The sequence below is a fragment of the Paralichthys olivaceus genome, chromosome 1 (genome assembly GCF_024713975.1).
Source record: "Paralichthys olivaceus isolate ysfri-2021 chromosome 1, ASM2471397v2, whole genome shotgun sequence".
NCBI classification, from domain to species: domain Eukaryota; kingdom Metazoa; phylum Chordata; class Actinopteri; order Pleuronectiformes; family Paralichthyidae; genus Paralichthys; species Paralichthys olivaceus.
Genome location: NC_091093.1, coordinates 24,191,493 through 24,216,257, shown reverse-complemented (window position 1 = coordinate 24,216,257; position 24,765 = coordinate 24,191,493). Strand labels below are relative to the sequence as shown.

Sequence of the window (24,765 nt, the reverse complement as noted above, 5' to 3'; positions counted from 1 at the left end):
TCATACCTCTCTTTTTGTATATTATTCTATTCAACTTTTATAAATCTTTTTGTTTTTTAAAGTTTTATTTGTATTTCATCTTTATCTTTTAACTCTAAGGTCTTTAGTGTGCATTTAAAATTCCCTCACTTCCTGTTAATATCGTCTTAATCTGTGTGTGGATGGGTGGTGTGCATTACTTTGGTTGCTTTTATTCTTAAACATTTTTGTATCAAAAGTGCTTTACAAATAAAGTCTGATTGATTGAAAAGAATTTTAAGAGGAAATAGGCTCAATAATCAAGATCATATTTATACATTTAGGTTAAAGAAAAACAAAAAAGGCACAGAGTATGTAAAAACATTTATTGTTGAGGATGTCTTATATTCAGCAGTGCATTTTACCAGTCTTGTGGTTTATAATAGTACATATTCCTTATGTTGAGTCTACACCTGGATTTTGATTTAAAAGGTACAAAAGAAATCTCAGCAGTGAGTAGATTTATGTGGTACACACATACAAGTAAGTGTGTGAGTGTGTGTGAGACGTTGAGATGGCATTTTATAATTAATGTACATAATTAATATAGAATCACCGAATATTATTAACAAGCCCAAGCAAAGAAGCAGTTAATCCACCAGCAGAGCACGGTCATGTAAAGACAAAGGTTGGAGATCAAATACAAGCAGATATGATGTTGGAGGAAGAACACAGATATAAAACATAGAACTCTCGTCCCAGGAATGTGAGGCGGCACGGTCGATAGAAACGTGTTGTTCATAGTGATGACGTCATGCCAGAGTATTGTTCCTATTACACATAAACAGTATATACAAGTTTCAAGTAAATTCTGCATTAGTCCTGTTCTCCTCATCTCGAGCAGGTTAGTGTGCGTTCAGAGTAAGGCACACGGCATGTTGCCATCATCACTGTTACGTAATGAACGACATGCTACTGCTCAGATGCTGCTGAAAGCTGAAGTGTTGGTGTGAGGGAGGATTTAAGATCTGTACAGGGGTGGTGTTCACAGAGACGTTTCACAAGTAGTTGCATGCCGAGACATAAAACTGACAAGATTTCATACAAACTGTGAGCCGACTCTTAATCGCATCTCAGCCAACGACTTGCAGGATACTCCTCTTCATTAAATGGCCCACATGAAGGAATGGAACGTCATGGTCAAATAAAAAGTCAAATCATTGTTGTCAACCTATAAACTCTTTCCAGGATCTTAACTGTGAGGAAGCTGACAAAACCAAAATCTGAATCAATAACCACAGAGTCTGATGTTGATGCTCTAAGCACTGCACGTGTTCGTCTTTGGTTTGGTTGAGCATTAGTGATACTGAGCCTGTCGAGCAGGTATTTATTTTATTAGTGAGAGCATGTCAAAGCCTCAACAGAGTAAATATCCTGTTGTATTTATAGTAAAATCCCACTTTTACTTGATCTGAAAAACCAAAGCCTCATTATAATTTCCTGTTCAGAGATATAAGGGGTCATAATAACCAACATCAGAATTTAAACCATTTCAAAACAAGATCTTTAGTTAGAACAAAACTAAAGGAATAAAAACGTTATTCACAGATACGGTTTTATCTTGAAGTTGTGGGTCGACAGTATGATGTGTTTTTACAGATTTAGAATCACACATCCTCTCTTCGGCTGACTACAGCGTAACGCCAGCACCAACTAAGAACGTTCTTGCACACACATGAACTATTACACACACCAGCCCATCAGTCACGCTGACTTTACAACTCCAATAAAAAACACCTGCAAACCACATTGCTCACGTAACGTACGACAGCGACCTCATCATTACTGCACCATGCTGCTGGTTATTGTGTGGTGACTGACAGCGGCGCAGTCAGAACAACACTTGCAGGTTAGTCATCGCGGCCTCGGAACGAATCACGTTGTTCTAATGTCAAATATCGCCCCACTGGAATCTTAAGATTCAATAGCAAAGTATCACGGAAGAGGACACAGGGTTAGTTACCGTTTTTACACAGATATTACTGTTGTTTCAGTTACTTGTTCATGTTTATTCCACATGATTATAGCATTGTATAAAAGGAAAAGAGCGAGTAAAAAGTCTGGACAGATCATACAAAGGCTCAAAAAAAAGGAGCAGCTGAAATGAAATGACTAAAAACTAATCAGATTTACACCTTCAATAACAAACATAATAACAAACAACAGTATGAACAAGCATATAGGAGAGGGCAATTCCAGTTACTTCCCTTCTTCTCAGATGTATGTTCTGGTTGCGCGCGCCTTGCCCCACAGTTTGGCACAAGACTTAAGTTTCCACACAGTGAGATGAGACCAGGGCATTGGCTGAAATTATTCCACATGGTGAGATGAAAAAACAAGATTGGCTGGGAGGCGGGTCCGGCTCCATTCCTACAGTTCGGCTTCCACTCGCTTCTTGCGAACTAGACGGGAGAGGTAAATGAAAAAAAAAGCATAAATTTCACCTAAAATCAATCGACTGACAAGAACGAACGACTGCAAACATGCAACGCAACCGTTCGACCTCCACAGGCCTGTTAGTTTGTCATGAAAACACTGAGTGAGTCATCTAGAGCTGTGAGTTACAGCTGTTTCAACAGCGTGTGTCGGCATGTACAGAAAACAAGTGAGATGTCGTCGCTCTCAAAGCTGTAAGATCACACCGTGTCAATCTCCGTAACGTTAATGCAGTGAATGGTCCATTCAAAAAGCTGTGAAAGAAATCATTGTTATCGTCAACACACTCTGTGACCACACCCATGCACCAGACCTGTGCTACCGCAGCTCTGACAGGAGGAGGAGCTAAAAGAGAGCAGAGGTCGTCACTGTGGACTGAAACTTCATATTGTGATTGACTGACAGGTTTCAGACAGTAAAACGATGTAAACACAATTCGTCATAACGCCCTGTTCCACATTAAAGCCTTGTTCACAACTGGCATGAACATCCGTCCTGAGAGATCCGATCATAAGTGGACAGCTCCAAGTTTGTCTGTTCATACCTGGAACTAAAATGTGTCTTGAATGAGTCTCCTGTGAATGTTGGATTTCACTTCCCTGCTCTATATGCAAATACAAACGTGTGACATTTGTGTTCATGAAGACGAAATTATATTTTACCCCATCGGAGTTTACAGATGTGTCTGATGTCACTGCGTGTGTGTGTGTGTGTGTGTGTGTGTGTGTGTGTGTGTGTGTGTGTGTGTGTGTGTGTGTGTGTGTTGGCACAAGCGCAGGTTCAGGAGGGCTGAATGAATCTCATACAACTGTGAAGATTCCACTGTGCCAACAAACAAATCAAGAGGGCGTCAGCTGAGTGAAGGGTCCTTCAAATGTGCCCCAGGAAGCATTTGCGTTCACACAGTGAAAAAGAATGTGGACATATTCGTCCGAGACCAATTCTAAATGTGTGAGAGATCGGTTCACAGGAAGAATTGTGTGTTCAGATATGTAAGGCAGGATGTCAATACCAGGTCTGAACGTGGTAATAAAGATATACCAGGCGAAAGGCAATGTGATGGGCAGACACTAACACAGCTTTTACAGGATTAAATAAATCTCAAATTGTTCTTTGTGTGTGTGTGTGTGTGTGTGTGTGTGTGTGTGTGTGTGTGTGTGTGTGTGTGTGTGTGTGTGTGTGTGTGTGTGTGTGTGTGTGTGTGTGTGTGTCGTACCCAGGTCGTTGTTCTTGGTGATAGCTGCGGCGGCTCTGGAGCGAGGTCCTTGCTGGGTGAAGTGGTAACCAAACTTCACTATGCTGTTGTTCTCCTCCAACATTTTAGCTATCTCCATCTCTACAGTAGTACCCAGCTGCTGCCTCTGAATCACACAAACATAGCGAGTCAGGACCACAGGGATATGGTTTCACTTCTTTTCCACTACTTCAAACTCTCTTGACGTGTATGATTTATTCAGGCAGTGGTTTGTGTAGGTTGGCACTTTCTTTAAAGTGCACAGTGCAAAACAGACGAAACCACTCTTTAGAAGAATCAGACTCTTTGGCCCTCTACAGGGATCAAAATATGAAATGAAATAAAGAGCAAATTCTTTCTCGTCATAATCTTGAATTAAATAGGAATTATGTGAACTTTCTATTAAGATTCTTGCAATCCTTTCTGCTTTTGAGCAAAAGATCCTGATGTCTGACAGAACTTTCTCGAAAAGGGAAAGTGCCCCAAACCATCTGGTACCTGGTTGTCTATCTTGATCTCTGTGAGTGTGTCGTTGTCTCGCAAAGCATCAACCAAAGCCTGCACCCCTGTCCCGGTGATGAAGTTGGACTCCAAGTTCAAAGCTCGCAACGTTTTGTTCTCCCGCAGCATGTCACTGAACGCCTGGGACCAGGAAGAGAAAAATAAAGCAAAGGTGTAAATAAGGACTTGTCTGGTGCCATCAATAGTTATTTACAGCCTGCATGCCACACCCTCTCACCACAGCAATTGGGTCGTTACTCCGTGTTGCTGCCAGGCTGAACTTCTTGACGTGAGTGTTCTTCTCCATGGCTTTGGCGAAGTCCTTCAGGGTGGGAATGGGAATGTTCTGAAAAGCCAACAAAGAAACACTGTTAGCCACAGGTAGATGAGTATAAACACACTCTGATAACCTGTGTTTGCGTGTACCTTAATGTTGTTGAGGTTGACCTCTGTTAGGGAGCTGTCGTTGCTCTTTATCCTCTGCAGGGTGTCGTCTACGTTGGTGGGATTGGGAGGCTCGTCAAACACTGGGTTCATCTTCTCCCCTTTGATCACATCTAGAAGAGACACAGGGGTCAAGACATTGATCCTTTTTGGGACATTTGAATTAACAAGAGTTCACTTCTATGATTGTACTTACTGTTGTAACCCTCTTTACCACCGGTCCCATCATATGTCTGACTACTGGTGACCAGCGTGTGAACACCCAGGATCGCTGCAGACAAGAGCAAACCACAGACTCAGAGGCTGCAGTGATAATCAGAGTTTATAAATGTGTTTTACAGTCTCAGGCAGACTGAATGCTTCCCTCAGCTACAACACAATGAGATTCTCATACTGAGTTATGTTTCTAAAACCTTTTATCAAAGACTTCTTAGTTTTCCCGAAGGTGTTCATTCATTCTTTACCTGCTAGATCACACAGCTCTGTGTCTGTGGCACTGGACAGGGCTTCCTCCAATTCTGGATCGAGGGTTGTGACTTCTTCCTGGCGCATTTCTATTGGTTTCTGCTTAGGAATAAATACTTTACCTATAGAGAAGGAGAGGAGAGGAAAGTTTACTTCAAATCATAAACTCAAAGGAGACGATTCAGGCCTCACAAAAAGGGCAGGGTATAAATAATGTTTTCATCAAGTCAGAAGAATCAGGTCCCTGCAGGCCCAAGTAAATTTTATGAGATGTTACACAACTGCTCCCATTTCTATAAAATGTGTCCAACCGCTAAAGCGTCACTTAATGTTGCTTGTTATTCTTCTACAACCATTCCTCTCTCCTTGCAACAGTCATAAGACTGCATGACAACTAAGAGCTGTGTTCACCGTTCCCGAAAAAAACTGTAGAGTAAATACACTTAGACAGGTTTAACGCCAACATTAAGCTTGAATCTCACAACACATTTGATCATTTGATCTTTTTTCAGGCATCAAACTTCACAGCAGTTCAAAATATCCATCACTCTGCTTTGCTCTTAAGCTTTAACCTCTCATTTTATTTCTACACAGTAACACACGGTAGCCAGTTTCAGAAATGGCCTCAGGAGAATGTTCGCACAATTGGTTGCAGACTTTCTCCTGAGTTTGCCTTTCACAAAAAAAACAACGCAGCCAGTGATTCTCCAGTCAGACGCGTTCACAGAGACACAGAAATCTCCAGAGTGTTCAGGTGAGGGGTGGTGCAGCAGGAAGAGGCAGGATTTCATTCTACTGTGCAAATCACATGTTTTCTGTTTCCAGCACACCAACACCAAAAGCTCTCCAGTCTTGTTGTCTGTCTAAGTTGATATTTTGTTGGTGCCTTCTACATGTATCGTTCCTCTTTCTCATTCTGAGATGTTTGTATTTCTGCTTTTTCGGTTTTGCATCTGTGCTCATCAACACGCCCACTCACTTGCAGTGAATCCTGCTGAGAGTCTTCTACTGTGTTCTCACATAACGTTATCTATAGTTCTTACTAAGGGGCAGGCAGGAAAAACTAGGGAGAAAGTCCAGAGCCTCAAAATTGGCCATTTTCACTCTCACATACAGTCCCTCCGGCAAATGTCAGGATATTATCTGCTGTTCAGTTCACGTCTGAAAGCAACTTGTGTTTTTTGGTTTATTTGCTAAAATCAAGTTTTCTGCTTTCTTGCAATGCACAAGGAATGAGCACAGATTAAGCTTTACGATGCAAACTCATTACACTGTGAATGAATGCTGTTAAAAGTCACATAAAATTAACTGAAATTCTTGTTTTGTTCAGCGTGCAATCATTGTACACTCTAACATGGAGGTGAAGTGTCAACAGAAATGTGCTGTGTAAATAAAACTGGGCCTCCGGCTACTTTACACAACCTTCCCCAACCACCAGTTCCTCAGACCAGCAGAACTCAGTCCGCCAAGGACTGACTGACAACTGTGGCATTGCCATGGTTACCTATCTGGGCGAAGAAACGGAAAGAGTGAAGGAAGTCATGGAACAATGACTTTAGTCTAATCTAAACTGCACTGCTGGGGCAACAAACACAGCATGGCAGAGAGAGCATCCAGCCGCTCTGCGTGCCTGTCTCCTTAAACAAAAACACCCCAAGATCAGACCCTCCCACTCTCGTCAAACTGCTCAAACTGGTCCCTAGTGGGGGCTCTGGCACTTCCTGAACGCCAGCAAACAGTAAATAAAGTCATCAAGCAGCATCTGTGCCAGTCCCAGTGGATCAGCATTTAGCTCCTCGGAAGAAGGAAAGAGGCCCAAAGTCTTGTGGTCTGAATGACCCCACAGGGACACACATTATGGACAAAATGGAGAAAACACATTGAGGTACAACATTGTATGTGGGAAAAAACAGGGACTTAAAAATCTGTCTTTCTCTATCAGGAGTAGCTGGAAGTACTTGGTGAATCAGACTGACCCATGTACCTAATACTGGTATTGAGGGACTTTGTGATGCCTGCATCGGTTTCAGACATCTCTAATGTTGTAATCTCTAAAACATCTACAATAAAGTCAGCCATGGGGAGAAATCCAGAGAATCACACAGGCTGTAAACAAGAAGTTAATCCAGATTCGAATATTTGGAGGTATGATCAAAATTGAACACACTCAAATAATAATCCATGATTGCACAGGATTACTGTCACCATACAGCTACGGCAAGTAAAATGGGTCAGTGGAGCTGCAATGGCTGTTTACAGTGAACTCTGGCTTATTCTTCAGATGAACGTGACTAACATGTGGGTAGGGCTGCAACTAACAGTTATTATCATTATCACTTCATCAGTGGGTTATTTCCTTAATCACAGAGGCAAAGCTTTGTTTATAAAATGTTAAAAAAAACTCAGTGAAAGAATTTCCCATTTCTATTCAACATCTATGGACATGACAAACTCATAATGTAAAGAATGTTGACAAAAGCCACAGGAAATCAAGGATGAACAGAAGGTGTGAACAATAATAAAAGATGGAGGGTAAAAAAGTAATAAGCGTTGACCTGATGTTAGTGGTTATAGTGATTGCCAGGCAGACTGTTTTCCTCTGATATTATGTGTGTTGCTGAGAGGAGACACTCACACACTCATGACAACATTATTCATCAGCAGGGGGTGAGTATAACAAGGGGGAGAGAATCAGCCACATTCCACAGAACCACCAGAGTGATTTGAGTTTTCCATGTAGTCATGGGGTACACACACACACACACACACACACACACACACACACACACACACACACACACACACACACACACACACACACCATAATTTCTAACAGACCGGGTTGGGTCATAGTGAAGATGTCAGTTCTATTTCCTCTCCAGCGAAGGAGTACTGTTTGGATCTCTGGAGATCCCGACAAAAGAAATTCCTCTGGAAAATAATTTCGTTTACAGTTACTGTCACAAGTATCTGAATATAAAGAAGGACTCTGTAGATACTTTCACATGTGCACTGGACTCTGATAATCTGCAGACTTTTCTGCATGGGCGCTTGTATGAGGTCTGCAGAAAGTCAGCAGAATCCGATGTGAGCGAACAGCTGGATTCACCATGTCTGAAAACATGACCTGTCTGTTCTTTGACTTCTCAAGAACTGCCAATCCCAGCAACTTTAAATTTTGCATGTGCATGGCTTCGAACTTGAGGAAGACAGAAGTTGTTCCTGAATATTTTTGGGATGAACAGTTCTTGAGAATTATAAAAAAAGAGAAACATTACATATCAGATGGTTAAAGCTCGGGCATCATCTCATGTTACTGACGTCACTGATTACAGCAACAAGTTGCGGCTATAAATCCATGAGACCCAATCTTTACAAATTGGAAATGTCTAAATACAGCAGTACAACTATGGCTGTAAAGTTACACAACTGGATTTACAGTCTGCATCTTCAATCAATGAGCAAAACCAAACAAAAAAAATCTGGCTACTTAGTCTCAAATTTGTATCACATCTTCTGAAAAACAGAGCTTCATCCATAAGTGCATCAAGTCGCCTCAACAGTTTCACTAGATCTGAATTTTTATTTGGATTTGTGTCAAATTTCACACACTCATAAGCATCAATTCCCCTAAACATGCCTGATTTTTTTCATCAGGATCTATAGATTATACTTGTGTAATATAATTACAGAATGAAAATGTGGACACTGAATCTCAAAGTGTATAAGAAAGTCAAAAAAAAACCAAATCCTGGATCCACCTTCGGATCCAGATCTGAATGTGACGGGTTCTTCCCTGACCCATACTGCATCCTTCCACAAAGTTTCACGATAATCCTTCCAGTGTTTTTTTGCAGAATTCTGCTAACTACTAAACCATCACAGATAAAAACAGAACCTCCAAGTAAAATAAACAAAAAGATTGATTAAAAACAGCTAATCCTAACATTGCCTCCTCCTTTGACTCTCCCTACCTCCTTTCCTCTGGTACAAACACACCTCCCCCACTAGGCTGCATGTTGCATAAGAGCATACATGCATTAATAATACATGCAAAGAGAGCAGAACAGTAATTATGACTGTGTGTCTGTACTGCTGATGAAGACCTTGGTCCTTCATCCCCTGAGAAATACGACCCTAACACGAGAGAGCACTATGGCTGAACGATAAAAAGAGGAAATCATGTTGGGATTGTGAAATCTCCATTTTAAAAGAATGCTTGACTTTTCTAATGGTCAACGTCACACAATATGTTGTGGAATCCACAATTTTAAGGGGTTAAAACCCAAATCCTGTAAATATTCATGCTGAAATGAGCCGGTATGAAGAAAAACAAAGGCACACCTTTTCTCTCTCCAGTGAAGGGAATTATATCCTCTCTGTCCTTGTACTCGATGGCTTCCTTCTCCAGGTGTTTGAGCAGACGATCCCTGTCAAACGGTCCTGTTGCGTCCTTGGACGTCTGGTCCTTCTGACGTAAACCCGCTGGGAGAAGAGCATTCTGGGGGAGGAAACAAGGAAATATATTAGACCTGTCGACTGATGAAGACTTCAATACAGAGAAATGTCTATAGTATAAAAGTCTTAAATCCATAAACTGGCAAATGATGAATGGTGTTTGGTCTGTCTGCTTTCAGGGGGAAATATATGCATTAAATGAGTTATATGAATGAAAAGGGATACAATCACAACACAGGTTTCCCTTCGAAGGTACTTTCATCACTGTGATATCAAAAGTAGCAGAAACTGGCTGAGAACAAACTCTGAAAACAAATGTATATAATGTACATTCTCAGATGAGGAAGCAGACGTGCAGGCTTGAGTTTCACATAGAAGATAGTCAGATATTACAGGTTCATCAACATACTCTGAACTTGTTTAACTTGAATATGAATATGTTCCCACTGACTGTTTCCTGTGGGTTCTGTGTGCAGTGGGATTTCTCTCACTAGGTTTAGTTGGAATTTCAATAAAACATCCAGGGGCGTGGGAGGGATTATACTTACTCATGTTTATTCATTCTACTCTACAGCTCCACTCACAAATAAACACAAAAACACTTGGCAGCCTGTTGACACGGTCGCTGCAGCCCAGACTCCCCATTAAATTATTTTCTGAACCAAAGAAGCTTGAGAGTTGAGGGTGGGGTTGGATTGCAGGGGAAAAATCCACCCTTTCAATGCATCCCAGTGAATCTCAATTTAATGATGTGGCATATATTTTCTGGTGGATTCACTTTCCCTTTATGTGCTTCAGCCATGACCACTTTCTGTGATTCACACACTATACCAGATTTAGTACAAGTGGTATACACTTGTAAAACTAGGTGTAATCTGTTTTAAGGTTCCAAGATAGGACTTTTGTTTAAGGAAGATGATTATGAAATTGTCCACTTCACAGTCAAACCCTCCCACTAAAGAGCCCTGGAGCTCCTCCAGCCCTCACTGAACCCTGACCTCAGGATCCATCTCCTCGAGGGCTGTCTCCAGCTGTTTGAGCTCCTCCTCCGACAGCTTGTTGAGGATTTCATCTTCATCGAGATCCTTGTATTTCTCCAGGTCCTTCTTGTACGACAGCGCCATGGTGCCGGCTATAGCTTACAAAGCAACCCTGAGCAGCAGACCGCAGCCACACTGTTCCTCCTCGGGCTCACTGCTCCCAGGACCGAGGTGAGGCTACCTGAATGTTTGGGAACACAAAAACAGAAACATATGACGGTGAGTCCTTTTACATTAGCCAACGAAAACATTGAAATGAAGTTACATCTTGTGAGCACAGTCACATTGTTTATCACATCCATGTGAAACAATAGTTGATCACAGCTGGGCCGGATAATGAGGCCTTGCCATGATGCAAGACACAGCTGGAACACAGGAAGAACTTTCTCAGGCTCAGACAAATCATCTGACCGCTCCCATGAAGATCTCCAACAACTCCTCATGAAAAAGAAGCTTATTCTTGCAGGAATACATTTTCTATCAAGGGACTGAAAATAAGGCAAAATGTAACCGTAACGTAACATTACAGTTAGGATTAAATGTAGATCTGTGATATGTGAATGATTAAGAAGTCAGTGTGTGTCCTGTCAAACTAAATGAAGATGCTTCAGTTCCCTCTCCCACGCCACAGTTACGCAAAATGACCTCATGAGGTCCCTGCAAGACTCTGCAGATGGTCTTAGTCCTGATCACTCGCACACACACAAACACACATACACACACACACACAATTACACTCAGCTGAAACGCACACTTTCCAAGTTGTTCCTCAAAAAAGTTCTCATGTGGGGGTGAATAAAACAGCTCTTGTGTAACGTAGGCACAAGTCGTTACTTGTAGGTGCTACCTGAAAAATGCCTTGAGTTTCGGACTGTGGGATTAATTGTATTTAAATCTCAAAAATCCAACAGACTCCAGATAATGTCAAGACCCAACCAGACAATCTGTGCGTGTTCAGGCATGAATTTGCGTCTGGATAAGGCATACAGGAGGGAGGACATGATGTATTCCACCCACTGTGGAAATCATGTGTGTTTGTTTACAGCACATCAATACAAGCACCAGACGTGTTCTCACGTGAGCTCACTCGGACATTCTCAGGAGTTTTTACGAGGGGGCTGGAGAATGTCCGGAGCAATTGACCTGGAAATTCGAGTTCCCACATAAAGCCCCTCCAGATAATCAGGAGAATACCCAGAGTATGGTACATGTCTGAAAGCAACTAATGGCAACCCGGCTTAGCAGAAATAGAGGGAATGAGAGACTATGAAATACAGCGGCATCTAAACTCTGTGAAAGCAGAAAAATAACCCAAGATTCAACTCTGTGTTCCAGCCGGAGATTCTTTAAACATTTAGAGCCACTTCCCTGGAGCTGCCTGAGTGATTTCTCCAGCTCAGAGGAATTCCCTGACACAGTGTGCGTCTCTCGTACTGTTCAGTCCACCGTCTGGACAAACCAGCCTCTGTCCTGAGCAAATTCTCTCCCTCACTTCATCCATTAGACCTCGACAACTACCCTCATCATCGCCTCTGAAATGACTATCACAAGCCACAAGCTGGACTGAAATGTCAACATCGATGGCTTTAATAAAAGCTAATGAATATAATGATCTACAATCGTATTCTCACTGTAATGTTCAAAAGCTACTGGCAGATATAATGAGAGCTACTGGTGTGAGGGAGATCAGCCACAGAAGCTGCAGTGAAGCTGAGCTAGGGATGGAAGACAAGTACAAGGGGGTGAAACAATATGAAAATAAGTAGAAATCTGGTAACTTCAACATTATATGTGAAAGATTAAAAACTTCCCACGCATCGTGTGAAAGCTGTTGTGTATGCTGCAAACACAATAGCAGTTGCCTGTCCTGAGTTCATGAACAGCACCAGGATTTGCGTCTCTTGATATCATTACAATCCTTTGCTGGCTCGTTTCTGGAAAGTGGAACTTTGTTCATCTTTTGCAATCGACACGGAGATGACCCCCGGCACAAAAACACACTGCATTAACCCTGAGTATAAAAGCACTGAGAGCCAGGTTTGCAGAATCTAAAAACATGTTTGATTCAGCCTTGTGTCCAGACCCAACTCTTGATTGGGCATATTGGTTAAGTTACCCAGAAAGATTCTGAGATGAGCAGAGGGAAATGATGTGATGACAATGCTGACAAGGATCTGGACAAAGCAGAGACGCTGGAGCACGGGATAAGCATAAGTCGCACACACACAAACACACTTATAATGCTCTTATGAAAAGATCAGCCCAAAATAACAGAGTTTACCACGTTATTCCCCTTTCGCTTAACTGAAATATAAGTCATCACATGTAAGACAGCAGCCACTGTTTACAATGGGGCCCAGTACTTTGGACTGTGCAGACAGAGGAGTAATGTAGCATGCAGACAGGGAAAATGATGGCAATGGGTGGGCTCAGGCTGGGGTGGAGACACTGAGAGGATCCATTAGTCGGATCTGATTGATTCCTTTCTCCTTCTCCTCTCTGTTAATCCTTCAAAACAACAGATGGCCCAAAGCCAGTAATACTGCAAACCTGTCTGTACTCTACACTCACCTTGAGCTTTCCTTCACTGACCTGTGCACTTAGGCCACTGCTGGACACACGCGATAACTACCTGACCTGTTCAAGCAAGATTAGAGGAAATCTACCTATAGAACTAGTTATGGAAAATAAATGCTTATGTTCTGTATGTGTGCATATCAGAGCAAAATTCAGAGAAATTCTGTTATAAAAAAGGGACAACTAGAATTCCATACCTCCACCAAGGCTGAACAGCCCCCTTATAAAACCACATTTTAATTCACTTCATCTTAGTTTTATTTTGGATCTGCACCACAAATTATTCTCAGAAAAAAATTTGAAAAATGAATTAAGAAAGTGAAAACAATTCCTGGATCCTCCCCCTGATCTGGATCTGCACCAAAATTGAAGTGGATCTTTCCTGATCCACGTCGCATCCTTTTGCAAAGTTTCGTGGTAGTCTGTCCAGTAGTTTTTGCGTGAACTTTCCTGTAAACTAACAGACTGACACTGTTTCCACCTTTGTCATCACTATCCCTGTTTAATGGAGAGTCTAAACATGGTTAAGGTCAAATGCCGGGCTTCATCCTCTTTCAAATTCAATGTTCACAGGCAAATTTTAAAAAATTAACTGCGTGGGGCAATAACAGACTCTGTGGCTTACATCAAATAATTCTTGCACTCGATATTGCGGTGGCCTGTGCTGCTCCAGTTCTCAGAGGCAGAGGATGAGCATCACATTGCAGCAGTGAGATGAACAGGAAGCACTAACTGGTTATTACATTAAAATAGAGCACCACCCCAACAAGGCACAAAAAGACTATAGTTAGAGTGACCCAACTCTAATACCACTGGGACTAGAGTCTGCACATCCTCCTCCCGCCTACTCTCCTCTGACTGTATTATCCAACCCTCTGTCTCTCCACTATCTTGTTACTCATTTCTCCTCTGTCCTTCTTCTCTACATCCTCCTGAGGTGTCTGTAAGAATCAGAAATAATGGAACACACATGGAAACAGAAGGACAGACAGTAACAGAGGGTAGAATCACAAAGTTTATGAGATATATTAACTGCAATACACACAAGTAGTACAAAGAACTAAATGATACAAGTTTCAAGAGAATAAAAACTGTCTATATAGAAGTAATAGATGTATCAGTGCTCGCTAACTAGAGCCTGACCCATTTATCTTCTTTTTCTTAGGCCTTAGTATTCCCTGAGAAACATAGGCCATCCCTCCAGACTTTCGGTCAAGTTGCTGCCATGACACATGTAGTTTGGGTGATATTGGAGAATATGAGGCTTTTTACAGACATAATTGCCTGGTATCCTGCTTGCAGATATGAAAACCTTAACACAATGCAGAGAAGATGTTTACAATTTGCGTAAAAGAAAAATGTTTTCTGTATAAATTCAAGTTCTATATATTTGGTTCTGTTTTTTGTTTTTTTTAATTCATAGTTATTTATAATAAGGTTTACGGACAAATTGATATGTCAATATGAGATCAGAATATCTGATCTCTAATATCCGTATCAGCCCTTAAAACTACAAATCCACTGGGCTGTAATGTCAACCACATTCTTTTCTCTTGTACACACCTGAAGGGCCAGTTGTGGTGTTTTAAAACGAACAAGGCCTGTTCCTGTTCTAGCTGCACACACACTCCAGACACACACACCCCATTACCATGTAATGAGAACAAACTGCAGGGAGTGTCCAGTCTTCCAGCTAGGCGAGGACTCGCATGTGCTAGAGGATGAATAATACAGGTTAAGGGAAGATCACCCCCACCTTCACACCCCTTTTTGAAAACGAATCACAGCCACCATTCACTGTGTGACACAAAGGGCGAAACCCAACACTCACAGGCAGGTTTCACTCTCAAGTGAAAGGTATGCAGGTGAAACAAATCTGTTGACCTGCGACACTGCACTGCACTGCAGAGGATGCCACCGTGCACCATCACCATAACGATGCCATGTCAGCAGCCATCACGACATTCCTCCCTGCTGCATTACCTGCTGCACAGCTCCAGCAGGGTCACCTGCCTCCCGAGGCTGGCCCGGGGAAAAGCACTTCCTCATGCAGACGTCTTTACTAAGACCTGGACCACACCCTTCATTCAACACGACTGGACAAACTACAACACACAAACCCTCTCATCACCCCCTCACACAAAGTCTCCTGTCAGTGGACTGACTGACTGACTGACTGACTGACCCTCCACACAAGTTGCTCTGCTGCTGAAGCCACACACACAAAAAAACCCTTTAAAAACACAGGTCTCTGACATCCTGGTCAAAACAAACACAGATACTGGGATCGGTGTTGACGTCATGTCTCAGCATTAAGCTCATATGATGCTAACGTGGCTGCCTCACCCACTTCTCCTTGACATGACGAGCAGCACAGTAACGTCAGCTAACATGTTCCTGACATGTTTGTGATGACCTCGCTGATCGTTGACATGTTGATCTCTATGATCATCACTCAGAAACACCCCCCCTGTTAGCTGTGGAGCTGAAACAGCAGAAACGAGCCGCGCGTCGGACTCTTAACTTCGCTAACTTGGCTTCTCTACATTTTGTCGGATGCAGCCCGATTGGATGCGGCTAGCTAGCTAACGCGCTAGCATCTGCAGTTGAGTCAAGTTGCTAACAGTTTGGAACATACAGGAGTGACAGCACGTTACACAGGAGGGTTAGCTGGATGAGAGATTATCAGGACACCGGAGGCGTCCATCGTCTTACCTGAGCACGAATGAACCGAGCTGACGAGTCTTCAGACACGAGCACAGATCCAGTGAAAGCGATTTCTCTCAGAGCGCAGGGCGGTAGCACCGGAAGACAGCAGCGGGGACTGACGGGTCCGCCGGCCAATAGGCAGCGAGCGTGTCTGGCCCGCCCTCTTTATCTATGAGAACCAATCAGATGAGATGTGATGGATTACAATAAAATGTATTAAACATTTAATACAATTTAAAATTTGTTTAATTTTTTTTTTAAAAAAACATTAAAAAAAACATTTTAGAATTAGATTTGTATGTTTCAGGAAAAAAAACTAATCAGATTTAAGAAAGAAAGGTAAAAGCTGTATTTTAACTACATCCTGTGGATTAACATTACATTTTGCACATTTGCACTACTCTCATCCTATCCACCATGTGCATACTATGTTGTACTATGTACTATGTTTCAGAGTACTTAATATGGTGCGTACTTATATGTTCTGTCACTACACCGGGGATCAGAGAGAAACAGCATTTCCATCCCATCTATGTCCTGTACATATGGCAGAATTGACTTTAACATTGACTTTAAAGATCAGGAGGAGCTCATGCTCAGTTTGCTTTTCACTGTGTTACACAATAGAGGGTATTGAATTTCATGTACCCTCTCGGTTCACACAATATGTGCACTGTAACAAGACGCCTCGCCCGCCACACAGAAACTTTGGGATCAGATGAGGGCTGCATCAGTACAAAACAGATACATGGTAGTACTTAGCTAAAGACATTGTAATGTAGTGAGAGCAGGACAACAACAAATGACGTTCAAAACAGGAAATTGCTGTAGAATTAGTATATTCATTTGAGACTCATCTTCATGAGTCACGACTGAAGACGCAGGACCCTTGATGGTTGATGTACTACCATTGTAGCAAAAATCCCACTTTGTCCTGTTTGTAATCCTGCCTGACTGCACGCAATCGAAAGGTATTCAAATATTGGTATTCAAATTTTAAAGCCATGATATTATCTATTTTTACATTCATGGTATATAGGATCATTATATGCAATAGACTGAAAGTATTGATATCTTATGTTTTTTTCCCCCTCCTGTTAAAATATTTCATCAACTATGCGCTAATCTCCTGTTTATTGATGATATGATTGATCACATGCATGGAATAATCAATCAGGGATAAATATTGACTATAGTACACATTCTTTCATAACAAAATAGATTATTTAATTCAGTCCTGCAAATACAGAGACATGTGCAGACCTAAGACCTTTCCTCCCATCTTTCACTTTAGACCACAATTTAAATCTTTACATATATAAATATAGATGTATACATTATATACACAGCCCCAGACCAACACAGGCCCAAGTCACCATCTGCTACAGTCTATGGTAGTATACTGCCTCCTAGTGGCTGATGGGACTCACTACACCAGATCGGTCTCATCCTGACCCCGGAAACAAAAGCTTCCCTCGGAACCCGGTGATCAGCTTTTGTTTCCGGTGGGTCACAGTTCTCGGCCGCTCCAGTTTTGGAAAAGATGGCGGACATGGACGAGTTGTTCGGCAGCGATGGAGACAGCGACAACGAGCAGAGAGGTGAACGTGTTTCCAGCCTTTTGAAGCCTGGTGGTTGAGGAAGTTAGAAAGAGAGAGTTTAAGTAGAGATCAATAAAAACAGATGATCGGTGGACGTGAAACTCGGGATGTTGTGATCGTGAAGCGGACACACGTTCACTCCGGGAGGTTTTCCAGCTCGTGATCGCTGATAGAAACTATTTACGTGTGTTTGAACCTTCATGTGATTGTGTTGTGTGTGTTTTATAAGATGTTAACTAAAACTGCATGTTTATTAAACGGTGGATTTTATTTTGGGTTACTCTAAATAGTCTATATCCTCACAACTGTACCGTTCTTCATTAGTCTTGATTGCTTTTACGCATAAATACAAAACAAAAAGACCAAAACAAAGAAAAAAACTTTAAAACTGTAAAAAAAAAGGTGCATTTTACAGTTCCACCTTTGTCTACTCATTTATATTGATGGTGGTGTTATACAGAGCTGATGTCTTTATCTCTTTTCTGTTAAACTCATCTCATAAACACATAATTGTATTCATGTAATCTTTGTTATATCTAACCATTATCCACGTCTGGGTGTTTTCATATCAAGCCTGTTTCTTTTCCTTTTCTTATGTAGAAGTTATCTAACAATGGATTCACATTTTCTCCAATAACTTGCCATAAAAACACCAGGTTCAGTTGTTAAATATTAAATTCTGGTTGATTTAAAATGTGCTTATTAGCTGTGGAACCCTTAATGAGGACGATATGGACAAAATGCTTCTTTTTAGACTCTTATTTCTTTGAGTCTAATCCTTTGCGTAGTTAATACTCTCTCCTACAATAGAGAGAGAGAGAAAGATACATTTAAAAAAAGAAGATATAACAGCTTTATAACAACCACATCCCATCCCATTCCCACACACTCACAGTCCCAACATCCCAGATTGATATTAGGTGAAAAGCACAGCAGCAAAAATATTAGATAAACCGTCATTATACATCTGCAATTAATTAGATATCTTAGGTTTGCCTCAGGGAGCATCTCAAAGTAAAGAGTAAGCTACTTTGTTTAGTGTTTTATTTTATTTATTTTTTTACTAACTTTATGACAGCTCAGTCATAAATCCTGCCTTGTTTTATTGACAGTGTGAGAGAGGATTCCAGTTGTGTGGAATATTTTATGAGGCAATGAGAACACAAGTTAATACATGTTTTGTATTAATCTGCTCTCTCTTGTGTTTTAGAATCTGCTTCTGGCTCTGGTTCCGACTCGGAGCAGGAGAGACCTCGGTCTGCCAGCAACGTCTCAGGCAGCGGCAGCGACAGTGAGAGGGAGCGGGATGATGATGATGAAGAGGAAGGACACGGGGCAGGAAAACCCAGTATGAATAAGGTGTGTGTTTGCATTAGACTAACATTGCTCAGCTAAAACAGCGTGAGGTTTAGATGTGGCTGTGTAAGATCAGACAGCTGTCAGAGATGCTCGGCCATCCGTCCTCACCACTGTCAAATCACTTAATTCATCATTGAATTCAATAATATAAATTCTGTCACAGTTGTGATTTAGTCCAAATTCCAACAGCTTGTTAGTCAGGTAGCAGCTTTGCAAATAAATCCCTCAATGACCTGGGGGGAGGGTAATAGGGTTGAAATAAGCAAGAAGTCACACATTACATGAGTTAAGAGGACAAATGGACATCTACACCAGAAAAGAATCCCATCAGAACATTTCGCTTACATGTATAAACAGTCAGAAGTTATAGAGAACAAATGGCAATGACAACATTAACTAGTGATGTCAATCTGCACATCAGCTCAAGTTACTCACCTTTCCTTCTGCCTACTAGGAGCTGTTTGGAGACGACAGTGAGGATGAGCAGCACAGTCAACGCAGCGGCAGCGACAACCAGTCTGAGCGGTCTGGGAATCAGTCGGACGCCAGCATGCACTCAGACCAGGGGGACAACGATCACTCTGACGCAGAGCAGCACAGTGGCTCAGAGCGCGGCCACAGGGACGAGGATGAAGACGACGAGGACAGGGGCCACCGGTCGGACGGAGGAAGCCCGGCTGGCAGCGGGATGTCTGGAGGAGGGAGCCCTCACTCTGAGAGAGGCAGTGTGCGTTCAGACAGAAGGTACTAGAACAAGCTCTCTTTATTCAACTTATCACATGAAATAAAATCATCCTGGAGTTATTCCCTTCAACGTATTTGTTATTAATCAGCGTGCACAGTGATCCTGGGACACCACAGTCGGGGCCGGCCACTCCACACTCTGATGGAGAAGCCTCTGGCAGGGAGAACCAGTCAGACGATGAGAAGTGGGGTGGAGGGGCCAAGAGCGACCAGTCTGAGGATGAGGAGGAGAAGCGTCATTACTCCGATGAAGAAAGAGAGAACTCTGATGACGAGGTGCAGAGGAACAGGAAGTCAGGTACTCCCATTGTTTGGTGTTAAAGACAGAGGAACTGGATTATGACCAAGTGTTGACCAAGACCTGTGTTAAGACCACATGTGAAAATTAAACCCTGAGCCCTGTGGTTAATTTTACAACTTTGATTTGTATACATTTTATTGTAGACCTCTTGCATGTTTTAATCATCCTCCTCATCGTGTGTCTTGTTCCTTTTTAATTTATACTGTGCTGTCATCTGGAAATTATACTGTTTATGTGGCTTATTGTGATTGGATTTTTCAGAGTCCGCAAAGGGCAGCGATAGTGAAGATGATTTCCTCAGACAGAAAACCAAAGCAAAAGCCGCATCTGATTCAGATTCAGACAGTGACATCGGAACAAAGAAAGGTAAGAAACTGTTTAAGCAGATAAGCATTTTGACCACAAACCTAAACTAGAGAGTTCATCAAATCATCTACAGTTCAAATCTGAACAGTCTTTCATTCGTTCAACAGTAAAGAAAACTGCAGCAGATGATCTGTTTGGAGAAGCTGACGACATTTCTTCAGACAGCGATGCAGAGAAGCCTCTGACCCCAGGACAGCCCCTGGTACCTGCCTTTCTTCTGACTCCATCTCTTTTGTGCACTGATCATCACGACTCTTTAATTGTGCAGAGTCCTTTTTACAAGGGTTCCCAAATCTCCTTTTCTCAGAGCCTCTCATTAACCGTTTCTGAGCTGATCCCTATAATCACAGGTCATTGAATCATACATGTTTTTCTAAAATATTCTTGTGTGTGTGCGGCCCAGGATGCAGACGATGGGATGGAGGGGGAACACGCAGAAGAGGAGCCTGCACCTGAAACTCGTATCGAAGTAGAGATCCCCAAAGTCAGCACTGACCTCGGATCTGACCTTTATTTTGTCAAGCTGCCCAACTTCCTGTCTGTGGAGCCCAGGTCAGAACATTGGCACTGTCAATGTAAACACACATTGAACTTGATGAGCTCTTAAATCCTATTAAAATGTATGGAAAAGACACAATTACTTTTTTTTTTAGTTTGTGTTCAGCTGTGTTGGGTCTTAACAACGGTAAAATAAACTCTAACTGGTATATTTATTCTTCATTGAACCTCCCTCTGCAGACCTTTTGATCCTCAGTACTATGAGGATGAATTCGAGGATGAAGAAATGCTGGATGAAGAGGGACGGACCAGGCTCAAACTGAAGGTACATGCTGTACTCCACCACATCAGTATATGTGAATATGTTTGTAGTTGCCAATGTGGGCTGACAGGAAATCCGCAGAAATTCTTCTTTGCGATTCTTTTGGTTTTTGAGTGACCACTCTTTATCCCCTTCTCCCTCAGGTGGAGAATACAATTCGGTGGCGAGCCAAGAAAGACGAGGAGGGAAATGAAGCACGAGAGAGCAACGCACGCATCGTCAAGTGGTCCGATGGCAGGTGTGTGTTTTGTCAAGCTGGATGTTGGGGTTGGTGTTATGTGAACAGGAAATGCTCTGTATTTGCCATGCTTTTAAATTTCCTGTTCTCGCCACAGCATGTCCCTCCACCTGGGGAACGAAGTGTTCGATGTTTACAAAGCTCCCCTCCAAGGAGACCACAACCACCTGTTCATCCGACAGGGCACTGGACTGCAGGGACAGGCTGTGTTCAAAACCAAACTAACATTCAGGTAATGGAATATAAATGTCATGCTTGTGTTGTTGAGGGGCCAGAGCCTCACACGCAGACACCAGCTCTCATCTGGGGCAAAAACTATGAGTCTCTAGGAATTTTCCTCCTCCTGTCTGACTCTGTCACAGCTGTACATGCACTAAATAAGCCCCCTGACTGCCCCCAATTCCAAACAACAACCACAGTAGCACCTTTCTTTCAGGCTCCATTCAGAAATGTGCTCTATGCTGTAAGTCCCTGATCACCTTGTGCGAGCTGCCCAGGTTTTCTCAATAAGAACAGCGTAAGCCTCTTAGCGCCCCAAAGTCCACCTGGATGTTCTATCTTCTCAGACCACATGGGACTAGTAGGACACTGGCCAAAGCTGCTTTAATGCACAATAGGCCTCTACGCTCCCAGGCAGGACCATTTGTTCTAAATCAGTATTATCATCAGGGTTTTGATTAGGATTGGGGCTGAAGCTGCTCAGGGTTGAAAAGGTTTGGACGATGATTTGTTTCTTTTTCTTCTTCACAAATGAATTAAACAGAAACCTTTGGGAAGGTGGACCCAAGAATTTTCCTGGTTAATTAATAAGGATCATTTATTTAATTTGACGGGCACTTGAAGAGCACATACCTCCACCTAGCTCAACATAAAAAAGTCCTGGATTGGCCCATTTTTTTCAGGCCTTCTCCAAAATGGCTTCTTCCTTGGGTCAAACCCCACCCCTGAGTCATCCTGCTGAGAGACACAAACCGTCAAACGGCTGTGACAACACATTCTCCTAGGGGGAGGTAAAAATAAGAGACACAATGATGTGAAAGCAAAAAAGACATCTTAAGTCGCTGCAGTATTTTCATGCCTCTACTGATCTCCAGCCAGGAATTAACTTTAGGTTAAATCACAACATTTCTTTACGGATATGTTGCAGAAAAATGTCTCGAATGTACGAAATGGTGCTGATAAGAACGTGACGCTAACGGGGCAGCATAGAAATGTTGGTATCTCTGCAGACAGACACAGAAAAACTGGACATTTTAAACACATAGCGCTAAAGAGATCTGCCATTATTAAAAAAACGACAAAACATCTATGATGTATGCTACCTAAAGATGCTCTGTGGAGGTTTCGTGCAAACAAACACATTTTTGGGGCACATTTTGCACAGTCACCTTAAAATCTGCCACTGTTTCCTCTTATGTTTCCAGGCCCCACTCCACAGACAGCGCCACCCACAGGAAGATGACTCTGTCTCTGGCTGACCGCTGCTCCAAGACACAGAAGATCAGAATCCTTCCGATGGCTGGAAGAGATCCTGAGTCGCACCGCAACGAAATGATCAAGGTGAACACACTTTCACGTTCTGTCCATCGGGGGCTGTTTGTGTTTTTCTTTCATCTGCCCGCTCCGAGAATTCTTCTGTTGCCACAGGGACTAAAAAATGTTGCATGAGGCTGATTGTTGGCAAGTGTTGTGTCCCGTTACATAAAGACATAACCTGGTGCACTTACATAATGAGGTCGCACAGTGGTCAGTGAAATGAAAAAACTGTCAGCTGTGTGTGTACGTGTGTGGGGGTGATTATGTATCTAATGTCAACACAAATCAGATCTGTTAATAGCGTCGTTTATAGTTTCACTGAGCTCAGGGCTCATCTGTTGCAGAGTGACACTTCTCTATGATCTCATGCTCAGATTTTCTTTCAATCAGTTTTAGAATCTTAAGAGTTTTGTGTCAGTATGGAATGTTGCATCATTTGTACTTGCCAGTTGCATTTATACTGGTGTGATTAATGAACGTCTTAGTTAGATTTGGACACTGTCAACAAAGCAGCTTTTTCTGCAAGAGTACAGCTTGTTCAGATGAGGGACGCACTGAGAGGGCTTTGGTTAATACTTGCTGATCAGAAGTCCAACTTGGAAGATGTGGTCGTGAGAGCTGAAGGCCTTATCATATGTAATAATATAAATAAAAGCTGATGATGATTTGATAAAAAATTGATGTAAGACAAAAATGAAGCCATAAGTCTTCTTATACCAGACAAAATAATGAAATTCGCTATTTCCTGAGCCACTAGCACCACACAGTGAAGATTTTCAATTAGCAGTGAGAAACAAGATGTCAAACTTGAATCCATGGCTTAAAATGAATTCCCCCTGGTGTTGCTTTCTGGGCAGAAAGAGGAGGAGCGGCTCCGAGCCTCTATCCGCAGGGAGTCCCAGCAGAGGAGGATGAGGGAGAAGCAGCACCAGAGAGGCCTGAGCAGCAGCTACCTGGAGCCCGACCGCTATGACGATGAGGAGGAGGGCGAGGAGGCAATCAGCCTGGCAGCTATTAAGAGCAAGTACAAGGGAGGAGGAGGCCTGAGAGGTGAGGGGAAAACGGATACTCTATTCACCACAGTCATTTTTTATTTTGTCACATAAGTTCGATTTTTACTGAGATCTATTGAACATCGCCCTTTTTCTGCCCCGATCCAGAGGAGCGGGCGAGGATCTACTCCTCAGACAGTGACGAGGGCTCTGATGATGATAAAGCCCAGAGGTTGATGAAGGCCAAGAAGCTGGACAGTGATGAGGTAGGTGCACTATCCAGCGGGGCAGACAGGGGGTAGTGTGAGGCAGGTACTGAACGTGCTGACGTTTCACTGTTCCGTCATGTGAACTGAACAGGACAGGAAATCTAGTCCTTATAAAAGAACATGAATTTACTTCTGCACTGACTGTTTCTGCGAAAACAAGTCATGACTCAACACATTTTTCTAACGTAACAAACTGAAAGTACAGACAAGCTGTACAGAACGTCTGCTGTCACCTTATTTCACCCAGTCACCTCACCTCATTCTCCCTTTCCCACAGGAGGGTGAGGGATCCGGCAAGAGGAAGGCAGAGGACGATGAGGAAATGGCCACCAAGAAGGCAAAGAAATATGTCAGTGATGAAGAAGAAGATGAGGAGGAGGAGGAGCAGGAGCAAGAGCAAGAACAGGAGCAAGAGCAGGAGCAAGAGCAAGAGGACGATGACGATGATGAAGACGAATAATTCACTTTTTTTATCATTCCACTGTATTATCAGTGCTCAGCCCACATGGCTTATAAACAGCCATATTTTGTTTTGTATATTTTCTTAAGACCTGTGTGTGTGTGTCTGATAGTGTGTTTGCTTGTCTATGTTGTGTACAGCAGAGGTGAGAAATAAAGAAACGGTTGTGTGATGTAACCAAAACTTCCCAAGGCTCC

The 24,765-nt window shown here is 42.5% G+C and overlaps 2 protein-coding genes across 2 annotated transcripts; one reads left to right on the top strand and one right to left on the bottom strand.

Moving 5' to 3' along the window:
• Positions 1–329: 329 nt before the first annotated feature.
• Positions 330–16,047, bottom strand: tmod2 (tropomodulin 2). Its single transcript, XM_020080173.2, has 10 exons — positions 15,889–16,047; positions 10,555–10,777; positions 9,443–9,599; positions 5,098–5,220; positions 4,830–4,904; positions 4,616–4,746; positions 4,428–4,535; positions 4,187–4,330; positions 3,671–3,815; positions 330–2,420 (listed from the first exon to the last, which is right to left on the bottom strand). The coding sequence occupies exons 2-10, from the start codon at positions 10,678–10,680 to the stop codon at positions 2,389–2,391; spliced, it is 1,041 nt and encodes a 346-aa protein (XP_019935732.1). The 5' UTR covers positions 10,681–10,777; positions 15,889–16,047; the 3' UTR covers positions 330–2,388.
• A 1,277-nt stretch (positions 16,048–17,324) lies between these two features.
• On the top strand, positions 17,325–24,755 carry leo1 (LEO1 homolog, Paf1/RNA polymerase II complex component). Its single transcript, XM_020079925.2, has 14 exons — positions 17,325–17,483; positions 18,694–18,842; positions 19,297–19,586; positions 19,676–19,884; positions 20,149–20,253; positions 20,361–20,455; positions 20,657–20,805; positions 20,992–21,076; positions 21,217–21,311; positions 21,409–21,543; positions 22,736–22,871; positions 23,705–23,897; positions 24,008–24,105; positions 24,386–24,755. Exons 1-14 carry the CDS (start codon positions 17,426–17,428, stop codon positions 24,566–24,568), a joined length of 1,980 nt encoding a protein of 659 aa, XP_019935484.1. The 5' UTR covers positions 17,325–17,425; the 3' UTR covers positions 24,569–24,755.
• Positions 24,756–24,765: the final 10 nt, after the last annotated feature.

Bases quoted from the DNA above. Each gene is read 5' to 3' on its own strand.
- tmod2 (XM_020080173.2), bottom strand. From the start codon at position 10,680: ATGGCGCTGTCGTACAAGAAGGACCTGGAGAAATACAAGGATCTCGAT. The intron at 4,905-5,097 runs GTAAAGAATGAA...TCTTGTCTGCAG, and splicing joins AGAGCTGTGTGATCTAGCAG to CGATCCTGGGTGTTCACACG. The intron at 4,536-4,615 runs GTACACGCAAAC...TTGGCTTTTCAG, and splicing joins TCAACCTCAACAACATTAAG to AACATTCCCATTCCCACCCT.
- leo1 (XM_020079925.2), top strand. From the start codon at position 17,426: ATGGCGGACATGGACGAGTTGTTCGGCAGCGATGGAGACAGCGACAAC. The intron at 20,456-20,656 runs GTACCTGCCTTT...TGTGCGGCCCAG, and splicing joins TGACCCCAGGACAGCCCCTG to GATGCAGACGATGGGATGGA. The intron at 20,806-20,991 runs GTCAGAACATTG...CTCCCTCTGCAG, and splicing joins TTCCTGTCTGTGGAGCCCAG to ACCTTTTGATCCTCAGTACT.